Here is a 17,962-nt window from a genome sequence, read left to right on the forward strand (position 1 = left end):
TGTCAGACTTCAACGTAATTAAAGTAACGGTCAAATATGCAAATAATATTTTTATATATACCATAATACACTGACTATAATACAATGACAACGTAATTATAATATTACATGCCTTACATTTCAATAAAAAAAGTTAAATATAAATAATACATTCATCTGTGCAATGGCAGGCCTATTTAGATCATTTGATTATAGTGACATATGCAGGACTTTTCTTTTAATGTACACATGAGCTCAGGATAATCATTTACATTTACATTTCTTTTTTCCATGAAACACAAAAGATGATTCTGGAGCTTCTTTTTTCACATAAAGAACGTGTATGGTGATTTACAGGCTACATTAATATTTTAGCTAATGGCTAATAAGATAATAGTTTCATGTTTGTATTGGAAATCACTAAAGGGCTGATTTACAACACACACACACACACACAAAGAAAAACTACATTTCTAAAAAAGTACAATACAATAAAATCAACAGTTTACAACTTCATATAGACTTTAAAACACTGTAAGAGTAAAAAATGTAAGATAGATAACCAATATGCTACTATGCTCTGGTCTTAAGAATGAACAAGATTATTCAGAGATCACAACTCATCTGAATAGAAAAAAAAATGACCCACACAAGTTCCCCAAACAGGAAAACAAACACCCCGATGACATGACATGGTGTGGAATGTAGGGCATTGCCATGGCAATACAGCTGCCTCTAGGTCCATCCTCTTCCCAGTGACCAGTCACAAAGATGCACTTAGCAATTATATTAGGACTAATACAAATGCTGCATTATGACTCACTCTCTTTTGTTTGATTACTAAAATTAGTAAAAAAAAAAAAAAAAATGCCTTTTTAATATTTTATTGTTTAAAGGCATCATATTGTAGTTAATAGTGTGGGAAACGGGGGAAAATATGTGCTTTGATTTAGAAAGTATGTATTGTTTAAGTTGTGGTTTCTTTTCATCTACCTTCATCAAAAGCATACTGTTGTTCCAGGCACCAAACACAATAGACCCTTCAGAATGATGTTAAATATGGTGTTGTCATAGCACATGCAGTTATAGACAAAAACAAATGTGCCAAATGAAAATGAAAAGACACGAAATTAGATCGTTCTAACTCTTTGCCAACACAAGTTTATTTGCATAGAGTTTGCATGCTGTCAAGAGATCCAATGGCCATATGAATCTCAAATAATTTAGAATGTAAAATTGTGATGTTTTACTCTAAAATGCTTCAGTTGTGAAAAAACTCATCAAGTCACACTGTATTTGTGATTAAAACAACGAAGATAAAATATTAATGGCAGGCCAAAGGCATGTATTAGGGAAAGAAAATATAAAATATGTTTAATTTATATGTGTGTATGCTAATTCATCTAGATCCTGTTTGCTGAAGTGGTGAAGTGAGAGTGTGTTTTGTGGAGAATAATAAATACTGCAGTGTGTTGTGTACAAAGTGAAAAAGAAACAGAAAGTGACGTGACATTCAGCCAAGTATGGTGACCCATACTCAGAATTCGTGCTATGCATTTAACCCATCCAAACTGCACGCGCACACACACACAGTGAACACAAACCCAGAGCAGTGGACAGCCATTTATACTGCGGCACCCGGGGAGCAGTTGAGGGTTCAGTGCCTTGCTCAAGGGCACCTAAGTCATAGTATTGCTGGCCCGAGATTTGAACCCACAACTCTAGGGTTAGGAGTCAAACTCTCTAACCACTAGGTCACGACTTCCCCCAAATGGTAGAATAATGGTGACACACCATGCCTGTGTGTGTTTTGGTGTTACCTTTGCTTTCAAATCTTTTTCAGACTCTCCAGCCTCAGGTGTCCACCCCTGTAGTTAAAATAAATTACAAATAACATGAGCAATGTGACAAATCCCAATCACGATCCAAAATCACAGCTAAACCCTGAGATATAATGAATCAGAGCCAGTGTCCTTATATGTGCAAATTTCAATCAAGACTGAATCATCAAATATTCATGCAGAGTTAACTGTTCATAAACAACTTTCTTATGCACTGCACAGCCAGGACAAATGAACACGTGTCACCAGACAAGGCACAATTTACATTTAAATAAAATTATTTAAAAAGCCTGAGAACTCAGAAGTTTTGATTGAAACAAAATGTTGTCTTTCGTATTATCTTTATTGAATTTCAGTGTAATTTATGTCTGCATTTATATAAAAAAATGTCAAAGAGCATGTCCGAATCCAGCATCATTACACTTTAATTTTTAATAAACTTGTTAATGGGGCTTCATTTGATATATGATTTTTTTTTCTTTTTTTTTTTTGTGAACTATCCCTTTAAATAGAATGTCAGCTATCTATTTATCTATCTATCTATAGTGTGTGTGTGTGTGTGTCTGCGTGTGTGTAGCCTGTGTGTACTTCTTCCTGTGTACTGGAAGCTTCACAAATTAATAATGTAAATGTTAATTTGCTTTCTACAAACTAAGTCACCAGGAGGAGTTCCTGCTCTCCAGTGCCATTCCATCCCTGTTAATTTTCCCAATCAGCTGTGACATGATGCTCAATGGTTTTCCTTCATCTTGTGCAGCTCTGAGGCTGAACTCCTCCCGGCTGTTTCTTGCTCTGCTCTCTACTGTCGCTGTAACGCTCGAGAGGAGGAGAGTGAGTGCGATCAGGGGAATGAAAGCAAGCGTGCACAGACAAGTGCGTTCAACTCCTCTAGAATTCCTCCAGCAGAGATGTGCGTTTAGCGAGATTTTCAAATGTTGCTCTATACATTCTCTAGTTTCTTTCTTCGGAATTGTCATTTTGACCCACCCTCCATCTAAAAAAACATGCAACTTTGGGAGAGCTTGGCAACCAGGTAGTGGACAGCTGTGCAGCAGCATGCCGTTCTAGCAAACAGTATTTCCACGGATCTTCGCCGAGTCAATCCGTGATCATGTCGTTTGTGGATGTATATTCAGATGGTTTGATTGACGGCTAAGTGGAGGGAACACGCAGAAGAGCAAAGGAGAATGGCTTCGAAAGAGCGACTGTACGAGCTGTGGATGTTATATTACACTAAGGTGAGTCACGAGCGGGCGATTGCGCGAGCCACTCGACACCTGTTGGCTTCGGAGTTATGTTGTTGCAAACTTGCCACTGTCGTTTCATATCATGTCACATCATGTATATAGTTAAAAGGCAAGAATACTCGCCATAATTCATTACCCTTTTGTGTAGAAACAGTTTCAGGAAGTGCGTCCGTGGTTATTTTTTTTTTTTGGGAAGGTTGCGCGTGCACGTACACAGTGAAAATATTTGACTCCCGCTTAATATTTAATTTTGTTATTAAGTGACTGACAATTGTGATGACACAAGGACTAATGATATTTTCTCTAAGCGTAACGCTATGGTCCATCACAAACAGGTCGATTTGATGTTTCAGTTATTCTGTTTGGTTCTGGTGTTTATCTGAGTCAGGTAATGCCTCTTCCTGCTCACTTCTCTTTTTCTTTAGAATTTGCATTTAGTCTCTAATAGACAATGTGGTTTGCAAGTTCCTTTTATTTGAAATAAATCGACAGCATTACAGTGAATACATTTATATTTTTTAATGTTTAATTTTAAATCTTCAATTCCAATTCCGGCGAGCTTTAACTATGCTTGAATTGCATATAGTTTATTTAAAATAAGCATTTCATGTATTATTGCTGAAATGGTTTATATTTACACATAAATTCACCGATTCGCGAACGAATTGTTCTTATGAGTCGAATCTTTTTAGTGAATCAGCTGAACCGGCTCCTAACGATTTGTTCGCGAAAGAACGATAGTTCACGAATCGATCCGACCAGTTCTCGTTACTTACTAGTTGCATAGAGAATTGTATGCTTACAGTTTGAGAGCTGACAGTTTTATCAGTGGTTGTATGACTTTGTTTTTATGGGCTGAATCGTGGTTGTAACAAAGTGAACTGTGGGACCTATGAAATTAAGCTTAATCAAAAAAGAAAGAAAGAAAGAAAATATATTTATAATTTATATATCCAAACTAATTTTCCGTTTTGATTTTCACTGCTGTCTTACCAGTATTTTGATTTGTGTTTCAGGGTTAAAATGTAAAGGTAATGAATAATGTTTTTTTTAAGTATGTAATATGCCATTAAAGGATATCAGGGGCCATGTGATTATGTCATGACACAAAAAATGATAGTCAAATTTTTTTTTTTTTTCTTTGCCTGTTAGAAACTATTCTGGAATAACCTGATTCACAGAAGTGAGTCGGGCTTCCCTTCACTACATTAAGAATGGTTATGTTGACAACACCCTCTGGTGGAGTAGAGCATACAAAAACCACACTGCAGTCTTGAACATTTTTGAGAGCAATTATACAATTAAAACAATATGTAGAAGTTGGGCGTCCATGTATTCCTTCTGAAACTCGTGATGGCTTATTTACTGGATGAAGTCAGCTGTAATGGTCACTATAGTGTTCTTTATGAATGGCTACCATGGTAACCAAAACAGCAGGTGCAGGATTTAAGAAGCACCAAGGGTCACCAAAGAGAAATGTCTACTTGCAGATCGCTGTTTTAATTTGACACTCTGTAAAAACGTTGTATAGTTAGCAGATTGCATGGAAAAGAAGCTTTATAAATTATGCAGTAGTGCTCCAGTCTGGTCTTGGTGCAAAGTTCTCCAGATAGCTGGGAGTGTTTCTCTAGATCTCATTCATTTCATAATCTAAAAAGCAACCCTTTGTCATTTTATTCCCGTTTATTAATAACTTCACACAAAAAGCTAACAGGGATCCATACCAGACATGCAAAGTAGTCAGACGGATTCCTCTGATTGTTGCAGCAGGCAAATGGGTCTGCCTTTTTCCGCAGGTACATTGATATAGATGTGATTCTTTTCTTTTCTTTTTTTAAACAAAGATAAAAGGCGTATGTGATTTTTGCACACCCATGTCTGAGTTAGTTTCCCCTGCATGGTTGACAGCACAATGCTTTCCAATGTTTTGAAACTGGTTTAAAACACCCATTTAAAATGCCTCTGCTGACTACTGTCTGCTGCGATTTAAACAAGATAAGGCTGAAAATTAGCTTGTTTTCCTTTGGGATCATGAGGGCTTGCTCTATTTTAAACCCATTTAAAGCTCTCCTCACCTATTATGCAAGTCATTTGACCGTAGAATGAGTCCTATGTCCTCTCAGTGTAACGAGGTCTCATGGGAAGCTTGTAAATTTGGACTGACACAATGTGTGTCCTTCTTTAAGCTTAATTTTGTTTGATTTTAGTTTATTTCAGTTTATTATTGCAGTTTCATGTTACTTGAGAATCTGGTTGCAGGCATAAAATGTTTGTTCAAGCATAAAGTCAGCATAAAATTCAAATTTGCCCAATTTATCTTTAAAATGTGTCTTATTGATCTTATTGTGAATGATTCATTCATTCTATATGTCATTTTTATTATTTTTATTTTTTGTATCTTCATGACTTCTGTTTGGTAGGACATTTTGTCATTTAGTCCACTTTCTCTTCAAAGTGTCAAATATAATAACATATTATTATCCAAATGGATCTTATTTCCTATCAAATGGTTCAAATTTACAACACTGACTGCAACAAATACAGCAGACAGGCTAAATGACAATGCAGATTCACTGTCTGTCAGTAGGTGGCACTTTTGGACAAGCAGAAATACAGTGGTTACCATAATTGCCTCTGTAAACAAAGCAGTGCTACGCTTATAAACACTATTTTAACTTGAAAAACTTGAAATAACTTGAACAAATGTCAAATAACCTTTTCTGAAGAAAACCATTTTACTTTCATTCATTATGTTAATACCGGCAAATATGCTCCCACACCTTGCTCGTCTTCCTAGTGAGCATTTAGTGAGTGGCACTATGAAAAAACATGCGTGTAAGGTCCGAGGTGAAATTAAATTATTTCGTTTTTTGCTCTAGATATTAACTTTTCAAAGTGAATTTATTCAAAAAAATTGGTTACATTAATGACTATATTTTGACTAGTATTTAAAGTGTCAACTTGAAGTAGTAGTCAATTAGTCTTTCACATCCTAACTGTACAGAAGAAGAAAAAATCTGCCGTTACTTTTTCATTGTCCATTTAAAGATGTATTCAGTAAAAAAAAAAATTCTGGCACTGGCCAGTATGGTAGTCATCTTGGACTTACTGACACCTAGTGGTGTGGATGTAGCATTGAACAAAAGCAAATGTTTGCGTTCTGCATCATCTGCTGTCAGACATGTATTCTGTGAGAAAATGTGCTCAGTTAGGGGAAGGCTACCAAGACAGAGTGAATAGTATTTGGTTGGTTGCCCAATAAGTAGGGCTGTGCAAAAAATCGAATGCGATTTTCATGCGCATCTCGTCAGTAAAGCACTCTTGTAATTATTGGTATATCTACAGCATGTGCGCTCAGATCAGGATTGCCAGGTTTTCAAAACAAAACCTGCCCAATTCTCAAAACCAGCCCAATCGCATTTCGTTCTGAGCGGTAAAATACACCTTTTCGACGGGGTTCCCTTGGTAAAACTAGCATTTTAGGGGCTAAACATCACGTTATTGGTATTGGGGTCGCTTCGACCCATGGACATGAAAAACAACCGCAGACTTGGCAACACTGGTTGTCCTTTACTACACAGAGCCTTAGTTCACTGAAAATCCACACAAAATTGATTTCAAAATCGCAAGCAATTCTTTGTCGATTTTGAAAGCGATTTTGTGTAGCTTGTCTGTGTACTATGGCTCTGTGTAGTAAATGCCGCTCCACCTGAACCAGTTTTGCCAAGTCTGCGGTTGTTTTTCATGACCGCGGGTTGAAGCGATAATAATGTGATGTTTAGCCCCTAAAATGCTAATTTTATCGGGGAACCTCCTGGAAACGCGATTGGCTAGTTTTGGACTAGTTTTGAGAAGCAACTGGGCAGGATTTGTTTTGAAAACCTGGCAACCCTGATCTGAACGCACATGCTGGAGATATACTTCTAATCACAGGAGCGCCTTTACTGAGGAGATGTGCATGAAAATCGCATAACATTTTTTGCACAGCCCTACCCATAAGGTGACCTGCTCCATGTTAAGTTATGGCAGGAGTCTTCATCACATGTGAGTCTACATGACTTCGAAACATATTTTCCATTCATTTCTTAAAGTTTAAAACTTTTGAACAGTAGAGCTCAATGTTAAGCGTGTATTAGACTGTATCTGGCTGAATATCTTCCCCATGAGAGGCAGCTGTACACAATCGGAGAAGAACAGCAAAGTTTAACGTCATGTCATTCCGGTGATTTTGCTGTATTTGTAATGATGTGCCAGCTATTTTTTCGTTTGGCTGCGAGTGCAACACTGCCTCTGTCAGACCACTTCCTCTTGAGTGTGCTGTTCAGAGGACAACATTGATGTGATAAAACCAACTTCCTGTCATGGTTGCTACCATTTGTAACCTCTCTGAACAACCTGTTTGTGAGTTGACAAACACATGGTACACATCATCACCCCAGTTCAGCCGAAGACCAAATGAGGAAGGGGTTTTGGGAAATAACAAGCTTGTGTTTGTGTGTCGTGATTTTTGTGAGTTTGAGGGTTGACGCTCTATGTTCTGTGGAGGACCTTCATGCAGGATGATCTACAAATAAACTTGAGCTAGTTATAGATGTGTATTTGAAATAGCTTTCAAAAATGGATGAAACCGTCCACCCAACATTTATTTAGCTCAGTGTCATCATTTTTTTCATGAAAAACAAAATGAGGCTCTGGGGCTTCTAGTTGATGAGGAAAGTTAATGGTGATTCATACTGCAAAACTCCTATAAAAAAGACAATTAAAGCACCACTTGAGTTGAGATGAGCATGAGAAAATGATGACAACATTAACAGAACATCATAAATCTTTCCCAATTCTAAGAAATGCATCTTAAATTTACCTGCTGGATGGCCTCATGGTTGCGCAATCATGCTGATTACGTTATACTACAACTATTTTTCGGTCGTTTGTTGCTCCTCGCACGTGCTCCTCGTAGGAGGAGACTGACTTGGCAGGTGTGTATGCTTTTACAGACGATAAACCAGCTTGTACATCTGAATAGATTTTAGTATACTCTCACAATAGACTGAGAGTCCTGGCAGCACCCACCTCAGTTCTGCCATTCTCTGAACTGCCATTGTGTACCTTTGTCATGTACCTGTAAGTCAAGTTTTTGAGATTTAAATCACGTTTAAGACAAATGTTTGCATAAAGGTGCATAATCTGATGTGAATACCAGTGTTTCGCATGCGAGGATCTTAAAAGCATTTTCAGCTCTTGTTTTATCTTCCCCTCACAATTCTGCAAGCAGGGTAACTTAGGGGGTTCAAATCTTTGTGCTGGATAGTTCAACACTTTAATAGATACTTTGAAGTATTCAACAGGTCTTTGCCTTTCCAGAGCACTTGTTCATTGTCAGAGAAGTTGGAAAAACTAATTTAACATTCACATTTAAATATGAAAGTTCTTTGGCATTGATGGTTCCATGAAAATCCTTTAACGTCCATGGAATCTTACTATTGCACAAAAGGTTCTTTATTGTGGAGAAAGGTTCTTTAGATTATTAAAACGGTCTTCACACTAGACAGAATGGTTCTTTTTAAGAAGGTTCTTTCTTTGGCATCACTGTCAAAATCCACCTTTGGGAGAGAAGGTGCTTGTTGTATTTCGATGTAATGGGTAAAGCTTGGAGATCCAACCACACCCTTACTCTTAACAATAGCCCTATCGCTAAAAATACTAAACACTAGATCAAGCTCCACCCATTAGGTCCACAGGGGTGGGGCTAGACTAGATCAAGCCCCACCCATTTTACCCATGTGGCTCTGCAGTAGTCTCACGTAGCCAGACCTTCAGACTGACATGTAAAACAACTATTCACATTCCTTTTCATTCAGCAAAACGTTTTGGGGCGTGGAAATGTTGCAACAGTAACAGACCAGTGTCTCTTGGACGTATTTTAAAGATTCTGTGCTGCAAACTTTAAATAGTTCACATGCTTTTGAAACTCCAGCGTTTAGTTGATCCTGAAAAGCGCTCGTCATCACAGTTGTAAGCTCTACAGCTTTCTTCTTTCAAAAGGGGGTTTGGCGTCACGTCATCTTTGTTTCCAGGTGGAACGGTAAAGAACGCGACAAACACACATCTCCCAGAAATCCTGTAGAATTCAACCAATCTGATGACGACTTTGACACTCCTGAAGTGTTTCCACTTTTGCGTACCATATGCATCAGACGTTTAGCCAATGGTCCGTGGGCGTGAGGTCTGAGGCTCAGACTAGATCTGCAGTGAGTACAACTTTTGCTGCTTTTGGAACTTTTTTTTTTTTTTTTTTTTTTTTTTTTAAGAGTAATGTGTTATCCAGGCAGTCTAATGAAATGTTTGCAGTCATTTCTCCAGAGACAAACTGATTGATTATTCTAACAGTTCAATGTCTAAACTCTGTAGAGTTCAGCTGATGTATTGGATTGCCAGTGTTTTTCTTTTATAGGAATCTCTGATATTTGCCCACTTTGATATATGCTACACCATGTTTTAGCACTGGATGACTATTATCTAAACAATATATATTTATTTGATTAAATGTACATTACCTCATTGTCTTTTAAATGAAATTTCGTCTTCACTTGATTAAGCTTGCAAACAGTTGACTAAACCTTTGGGTGTTTACTGAGTACTGCCTACTTCTCACTTTACTGAAGCCTAAGATCACTTACTGCCCGGTTTTGAAGAATGAGACATCTTCAGAAGTAGAGTGTATACATGGTAGTTACCAATGCTTATCTGCCAAAATCCGCGCTCGCTACATAATAGTGATGTTTTATCATCAGAGACAAGAACCCATTACAGTCCATGATAGACCACCTAAATGATCTGAGTATTAGGTAGACATGAGCATGAATCTGCACTCTCAAACCTAAAGAGCTACAACATGTACTTTGAACAGCAGATTAATCAAAAAGATAGAAAAAAGTTGTCTACTTCCTGATTTTGTAATGCATTTTATGACTGTCACATATTTAGTTTGAGTCATTGACGCAGCTGCTGACTTGTAGAGGCAGATGATCTGTGCACACAAACAGACTGTCTGGATAAACCAGAAGGCTGTGATCTAAGCTTTGACTTCAGGCTTTTACATTGATGTACCGATGCTATTGTTTTTATACTTGTTGCAAGATGTCGTGTTACTCAACTGCTCGTTTTACTGTAAGCCGCATAGAACTCATTCTGAATGAATCTAGATTTTACCTAATTGTCCTCAGCAAAATATCAAACAGGAGAGTTTACATTCATAGTTCTGTTCCAGTACGTATAAAGCTGTCTACCTAGACACCATTCTAGTTAATAGGCCGCTTTTGACTAAAATCTAAGGTAACTTCAGAATACATTACGTAGGGCTACATATATTTGGGAATGAAAATTGTGGCTGCAATTTAAATGTGATTAAAAATGTTAGGTTTGCTGTGCTTGGTTTGTAGGGCTGCACACTTGGTCAGAATTTTGTGATTTGAATTTTTTTTTTTTTTTTTTTTTTTTTTTAATTTAAATTTTTTGTAACTTATTTTGAAAAAATTAAACTTTCATTACATGTGTGTGTGTGTATATATATATATATATATATATATATATATATATATATATATATATATATATATATATATATATTTCAAAAATATTTTATATTGATTGTTAGAGCTTACAGCTTAAAATAAATAAAATCCAAATAAATAAATACATAAATCCAAATAATAATAATAATAATAATAATAGCAATAATAATATATATTAATTTTCAAACATAACTTAAAATCGAACAAAAAATAAATAAAAATAATAATAATAATTATGGCTCGCCACTCTAATAAATCAATTTGAGAAAGAAATCAAATGAAGAATGACATTATCGTACACACATTATGCCTTAGATATTTGCACTCCAATATGTCTCAGATATTTAAACCCTTGTTTAACAAACCCTCTAATAAGAATAGAGGATATATCTAAGCCCATATATATATATATATATAAAAAAAAATGGGTCCCACTTTACCATATGAGCATCCTTACTATAAGAAGCACAGGTTAAGTAATCTAATGATACATATCCTAGTATAACCCTGTGCCATAGTGCCCTAGAAGGGGCTTTATCCATTAATAATAATAATAATAATAATTAATATATACATCACAAACTTTTGGCCAAATTCAAATAAAATATTATTAATACTACATAAACAAAATAAGAAATACTCCTATTTTAATATATCATTGTAATGTAATAATAACATATTTAAGAAGACAATATAATGGATAATAATAAAAATTGATATATACATGACTCATTTTTGGCCAAATTAAAATCAAATATTAGTACTACTACATAAAAAAAAATATAAAAATGACAAAAAAAATGTGAAAATGAAATACTGCTATTTTAATGTTTCATTGTAATGTAAAAAAAAAAATGACATTACCTCTGTAAAATTAATCTGTATCTGTAAAACTATATTAATATTTATGGCTGTCTTAATTTGTTTGTTTACAAACATTAAATCATTAGTTTGATTGGTCAGCTCTGGCAAGGAAATATGATTTTGGTTTTGGAAGTGATACTACACCTATTCTCTTACCAAACTGAAACCAGGATTCCTTCGTGGTTAACAAGATGTAACAACTGTTGTTGTTTTTTCTGCCATTGATTGTATTCATGTATATTGCATTTGTATTTAACTTAAAAGTTTTGAATATGGGCAATGCAGCATTAAGCTGAACATTTGTTTCTTATTTTTGTCTGTCATCTTCAGTTTTTCTGAAAAATGAATTAAGTAGATTATTAATATTAAGTAATTGGCAGACCTGTTAAAAACCAGGTAAAAAGAGGTGCTTTAACTGTTTCAATGCTGCAGGGAAATTCACAAAGATTTTAAGAGAAAAACAATCAAAAAAATTTTTTATTCCCCGGCTGGAGGGATAAGTCCAGGCTGCTGCTGTCAAGGAGCTCCAGTACTTTCCGAGATTTACCCTTGGGACTGCTTAACTATATTAAGCCCTCTTTGACTCATTTAGCAGCTTCAATCATCTGGAAGAAGGCTAATCAGGAACAGTAATTCAGCCATACTACTACTTTGCTCAATGGTATGTCATTACAATTTTTTTACTATTATATATTTGATCCCCCAGTCTGTCTGTGGCCTAATTAAGAGGAAGTTATCATTTCCTTCTTTAACACTGATGCTTCAAGGACATTATTCTGTTTGCTTGTGTAGTGGGTGAGGATAGTAGCCGTTGGTGGAGATGTGGGATGTTTGTATGGCAGCTGGGTGGGCCTTTTTGATTTGGCTAGGTGTGTATAAAGTTAATTTGTCTTAAATAATCGAGAAAATCTAAAAGCATTTTGAATGTGTGTCGCCTCCTGAAGAATATTTGAGGATTTTCACATGCATCCCGAGGCCTGTGTTTACTGGCTTCGAGAATGATTGGTAGAAACCCAGAGAAAAACCCTCTTTGTGTCCGCTGAGCAGCTGCGAGCTCTCTGAGCTGCCAGGAATCTCAGACAGAATGGCTCATCTGTGATTTGCCATCTTCACAGAACACCACTGGAGTCAAATAGCATTCAAGAACTGACCTGAATTTAACTAACTCTACTTTATCATCACAAGACAATTATTAATTGAATTGAATTGATTAATGAATATCATTTAGTTTCCATGATTAGGGTACAAATTGGTGTCTCATTAGAGAAATTAATTTGATCAAATATTGTCTAGCATGAAATTAATCTATCATGAAAAGTAGTTCATCTTAATGGGGATTTTGGCCCGTTCCACATCAGAGGTTTGGACTTTCTTGACTATATATATATATATATATATATATATATATATATATATATATATATATATATATAGTCAAGTCGCTTCAGATAAAAGTGTCTGCTAAATGCATAACTATATATATATTTATATATATATATATATATATATATATATATATATATATATATATATATATATATATATATATATATATATATATATATATATATATATATAGTTATGCATTTAGCAGACACTTTTATCTGAAGCGACTTATAATGCAGTCAGTATATCCCTTTTTTACCAGTATGTGTGTTTCCTGGGAATCGAACCCATAACCTTTTGCGCTGCAAACGCAATGCTCTACCACTTGAACCATTTCATTCTGTGATCAAAAGTATTGTATGAAAAATATATTTGAATATAATTTAAATATAGGCTAAGTTATATAACTTAACTATAACTTCAAAACTAAATAAAAAAATTATGTTTTTTATATATTGTTAATTACCAAAAATATTCATGCTTTATCTATTATTTTTTAATATGTATTTATTTCCCATATTTTAAAGCCCATCTATTGACTGATTTATTCAAGGTTCAAGCCCGGTTTTGGACCTTATTCATGGTAAGAATCAGAAACGATTTACTCTTGCGCATGTATGTTTGTCACATCTGGATGTGAATACAAAAATAACGACAGTTTGGTTTCACAATAACTGTTTCAGTTCTTAGATCTGCCTAACACATTTTCATTTCCCATTATCAATTAAAGAAATTTAGCATGTTGGCTGTTGCTGTTATTTTGGACTGTTTGTTTGAGGAAGTGCAGTTTATAATTCTGTTGAAATGAAGCAACCCTGAACGATCATCTAGTGGCGTAACAGAAGTTACAAGACTGCCCACCCTCTGTGTAGTACATACAAAGTACGATTATTTTGTTATCACTTAGTTCATATGTAAATATATGTTTTTGTTTCTTTAGAAAAGCATCCAAGATAGAACATGATTGCCGTAGCTGTCTCATAAATCTGGTAGTCTCAATTAATGAAATCTGTGTCAAGTTCAAAATCTAATTTACTGGATTCAGCTGTGCCAGAGCTTAAAATGGAAAACTCATTAAGGGTGATGTTATAAACAGTAGGCAACACTGGGCCTACAGAGACACACTGTTGGCATTTCCCCTGTAAAGCTCAGCACTTAGTTAGGATCAAGTGATCAATTGGCAAAGTGACTCAATACCAACTCAACTTCAGTTCCGTGTCATTGCTTTATGAGTTTCAATTTAGGGTTCATTCTCCATGTGGTTGTAAAAGTGTTTTTTCATGCATCGAGTCAGGGCATGTCACTTCCATCTGACTGCTGATTCATACTGAATCAGTGATCTTTTCTCAGTCTTTAGGTTTCCCTCCAGCTATTATTTGAAAGCCACACCAAATCTTTTTGTGGGATAAAAGCATGCTTTTACAGTGCTCTCAACTATGGTATGTGTACCAAGATGAGAGGGTAATCTGTTGCACAACTGGGCTTTCAACTCTGTCAAGGTCCTTAGAAAGAGTTCAGTTAAATTTCAGCATCATCACATTTTTGTCAGTCAGCCTTAGGTACCATGATGGTTTACAAAGCAGATTGTTGAAAGTGAATGAGAACTGGGTTTGTCCGGTTTCAAAATGACTTGATGGGCTATATACCAAATCTTTGTAAGTCATTTGACTCCTGCGAGAAACAGGTTGAAATCTGAAGGAATTGTTCATGCAAATATCAAAAACCAAACCAAACCAGTAAGATGTTAGTTCATCTTCAAAACACGAATGAAGAGTCCATCCATTGAAAGTCTATTCTATTAAAAAGTCTATTCTATTCTATGAGATTTGTTTTAAGGGTTTATAATAACATGAGTGTGAGTAAATGATGTCAGAATTGTAATTTTTTTTCATGTACAAATAATTTTTAAAGTCAGATTTCTTTCAACAATTCAGAATGATCCTGTTCTTAAATTTCACTTAATGATTTAGTCAGGGAGGTTAAAAGCTCTCTGGACAGGAAGATAAGCAGTGTGTAACGACTTAAATTCTGACATGTTTGTGACTCAAAGACTCAGACTATAATACACACTTTGTATTCATCACTCTTATGAGATTTTATATAGTGCTTTTTGTCATTTTCAACACTGTGGTAAAGAGCAGCTGGTACATTATTCTAAATTTCTCTTTTTGTGTTACTTGAATGTAAGAAAGCCATGGTTTAAAACAACGTGAAAGTGAATAAATACAGGTGCATCTCAATAAATTAGAATGTGGTTGAAAATTTCATTTATTACAGTAATTCAACTCAAATTGTGAAACTCGTGTATTAAATAAATTCAATGCACACAGACTGAAGTAGTTTAAGTCTTTAGTTCTTTTAATTGTGATGATTTTGGCTGACATTTAACAAGACCCACCAACACTCCAACATGCAGTCCAACCAGCTGAGCTATCGAAGGGGCAAAGGGCTAGAGAGAACCTCGACATATCAGGGTTCTGTAGCTCTACTGCTGGCCAAAAAGTCACTTCTGGTGCAAGAAGGTGTGCTGGATTTTTGAGGAGGGAAGCGAAAAGGAGCATGTGTTCCAATACATATCTCAACAAATTATAATACTTCATAAGACCAATGAAAAAAAAAAAAAAATTTGGTGAATTGTTGGCCTTCTGGAAAGTATGTTCATTTACTGCACATGTACTCAATACTTGGTAGAGGCTCCTTTTGCTTTAATTAGAGCCTCTACCAAGTATTGAGTACATGTACAGTAAATGAACATACTATCCAGAAGACCAAAAATTCACTAAACATTTTTTTTTAAAGATAGAGGTGATCAGTTTGTGGCACTGCTGAGGTGGTGTGGAAGCCCAGGTTTCTTTGACAGTGGCCTTCAGCTCATCTGCATTTTTTGGTCTCTTGTTTCTCATTTTCCTCTTGACAATAGTCCATAGATTCTCGGTGGGGTTCAGGTCTGGTGAGTTTGTTGCCCAGTCAAGCACACCAACACCATGGTCATTTAACCTACTTTTGGTGCTTTTGGCAGTGTGGGCAGGTGCCAAATCCTGATGGAAAAAGAAATCATCATCTTCAAAAAAATGGTCAGGGGAAGGAAGTTCTTTTCCTCTGAAATTTCTTGGTAAACCGGTTCAGTGACTTTGGTTTTAAAAAACACAATGGACCAACACCAGCAGATGACTTTGCACCATAAATCATCACAGACTGTTGAAACTTAACACTGGACTTCAAGCAACTTGGACTATGAGCTTCCGCACCCTTCCTCCAGACTCTAGGACCTTGGTTTCTAAATGAAATACAAAACTTGCTCTCATCTGAAAAGAGGACTTTGGACCACTGGGGAACAGTCCAGTTCTTCTTCTCTTCAGCCAAGGCAAGACACCTCTGACTATGTCCGTGATTCAGCAGTAGCTTAAAAAGAGGAATACAACAACTGTAGCCAAATTCTTTGACACGTCTATATGCCTTGACCCCAGCCTCAGTCTATTCCTTGTGAAGTTCACTCAAATTCTTGAATCGATTTTGCTTGACAATCCACATAACGCTGCGGTTCTCTCGGTTCGTCTTTTTCTTCCACTATTTTTCCTTCCACTCAACTTTCTGTTAACATGCTTAGATACAGCACTCTGTGAACAGCCAGCTTCTTTGGGAATGAATGTTTGTGGCTTACGCTCCTTGTGAAAGGTGTCAATGATTGTCTTCTGGACAACTGTCAGATCAGCAGTCTTTCCCATGATTGTTAAGCCTAGTGAACCAAACTGAGAGACCATTTTTAAAGGCTCAGGAAACCTTTGCAGGTGTTTTGAGTTGATTAGCTGATTGGCATGTCACCATATTCTAATTTGTTGAGATAGTGAATTGGTTGGTTTTTGTTGAATGTGAGCCAAAATCATCACAATTAAAATAACCAAAGGCTTAAACTACTTCAGTCTGTGTGCATTGAATTTATTTAATACACAAGTTTCATAATTTGAGTTGAATTACTGAAATAAATGAACTTTTCCACGACATTCTACTTTATTGCGATCCACCTGTAAAGACAATTTTTATCTGAAATGTTCTGAAAGGTTGCATCAGATGGCTTACTGGTTTTAGTTCATAGCGAGATGAGACATACTCTACCAGTAAAGCTGTGGTAGTGGCAAAGGAGGAAGAGAACATGGTGACGATGAGCCTAGCTCAGAGAAGACAGGAAATATGGCTCAGTTAAAGTGACTTGCCATTTCCTGGTTGCTCGACAGAAGTACAGACAGCAAGAGAGCAGAGAAGAGCAGAGAAGTAAACCAGCGGAGGCGTCATGATGGATTCTGAATGATTCTGAGGCTTCCAGGCGACACATTCTGGAATTAATAGAAGCAACTTGGTGGGGGCTCAGCAGAGACCGGGGTAACAAGAGCCCCTCCACCACACATCACCTGCCATGAGACATGGACTGGCCCCTAAATGAACAACAATTGGTAAAGTTTGATTCTTTCCACCTTAAGCAGGTTTATTGTTATTTTACAGTTGCTTTCAGCTGCAGTGCTCATTGTTTTGGTATGCCAGAAGCCCTCTGTATTTTGCTATCAGAGTGTGTACATATCAGAGAGTGTATTTATGAAGCTGCTGACAGTCCAACTTCCCCTATATGAGTAGGTGGATCAAGTCGCATCATTTAAGCTAAGCATAGCTCCTCGCTCTTTGAAATGTTTTCCACCAGCCGCTTTCCAATGACATGCAAGGGTTTATTCGTGTTGGAACACATGTGACTCATTTTTGACAGAACTTTACAGTAAATGTTATTGTGATCTCTCCATCAAAGATTAATTAAATCAGTATTTCCTTTTATTGATCGATGATGATGACCAAAAAAATAAAAGTCAAGAGTTACGATTCTACTGCATTCTGCTTACATTGCATTCAAGGTCTACATTTGATCAGTTTCAGTTTTCTTTCTTCTGTGACTATATGCATTGCTATATGAACCTTCTACTGAGACTTTATCTTATTAAATTACCCATGTGATCTGTTTAACTAGGCCTTCTGTTTCAGTTATTAATGGATTCATGAGATCATGATGGTTGACTGATGGTTTATGCACATT

At 36.1% G+C, this 17,962-nt stretch overlaps 1 protein-coding gene across 3 annotated transcripts in view; it reads left to right on the forward strand.

Moving 5' to 3' along the window:
- The first annotated feature begins 2,607 nt into the window (after positions 1 to 2,607).
- nbeal2 (neurobeachin-like 2) overlaps positions 2,608 to 17,962 on the forward strand; it is a 63,831-nt gene continuing 48,476 nt past the window's right edge. For 2 of the 3 annotated variants that reach the window (XM_026284386.1, XM_026284387.1), the window contains exon 1: positions 2,613 to 3,058. In XM_026284386.1, coding sequence (XP_026140171.1) covers positions 3,008 to 3,058 — 51 coding nt within the window. In that variant the 5' untranslated portion in view covers positions 2,613 to 3,007. Of the gene's footprint in view, positions 3,059 to 17,962 lie in introns of all 3 variants that reach the window. The other variant, XR_003294001.1, reaches the window with a different exon arrangement.

The sequence above is a fragment of the Carassius auratus genome, chromosome 16 (genome assembly GCF_003368295.1).
Source record: "Carassius auratus strain Wakin chromosome 16, ASM336829v1, whole genome shotgun sequence".
NCBI lineage: Eukaryota > Metazoa > Chordata > Actinopteri > Cypriniformes > Cyprinidae > Carassius > Carassius auratus.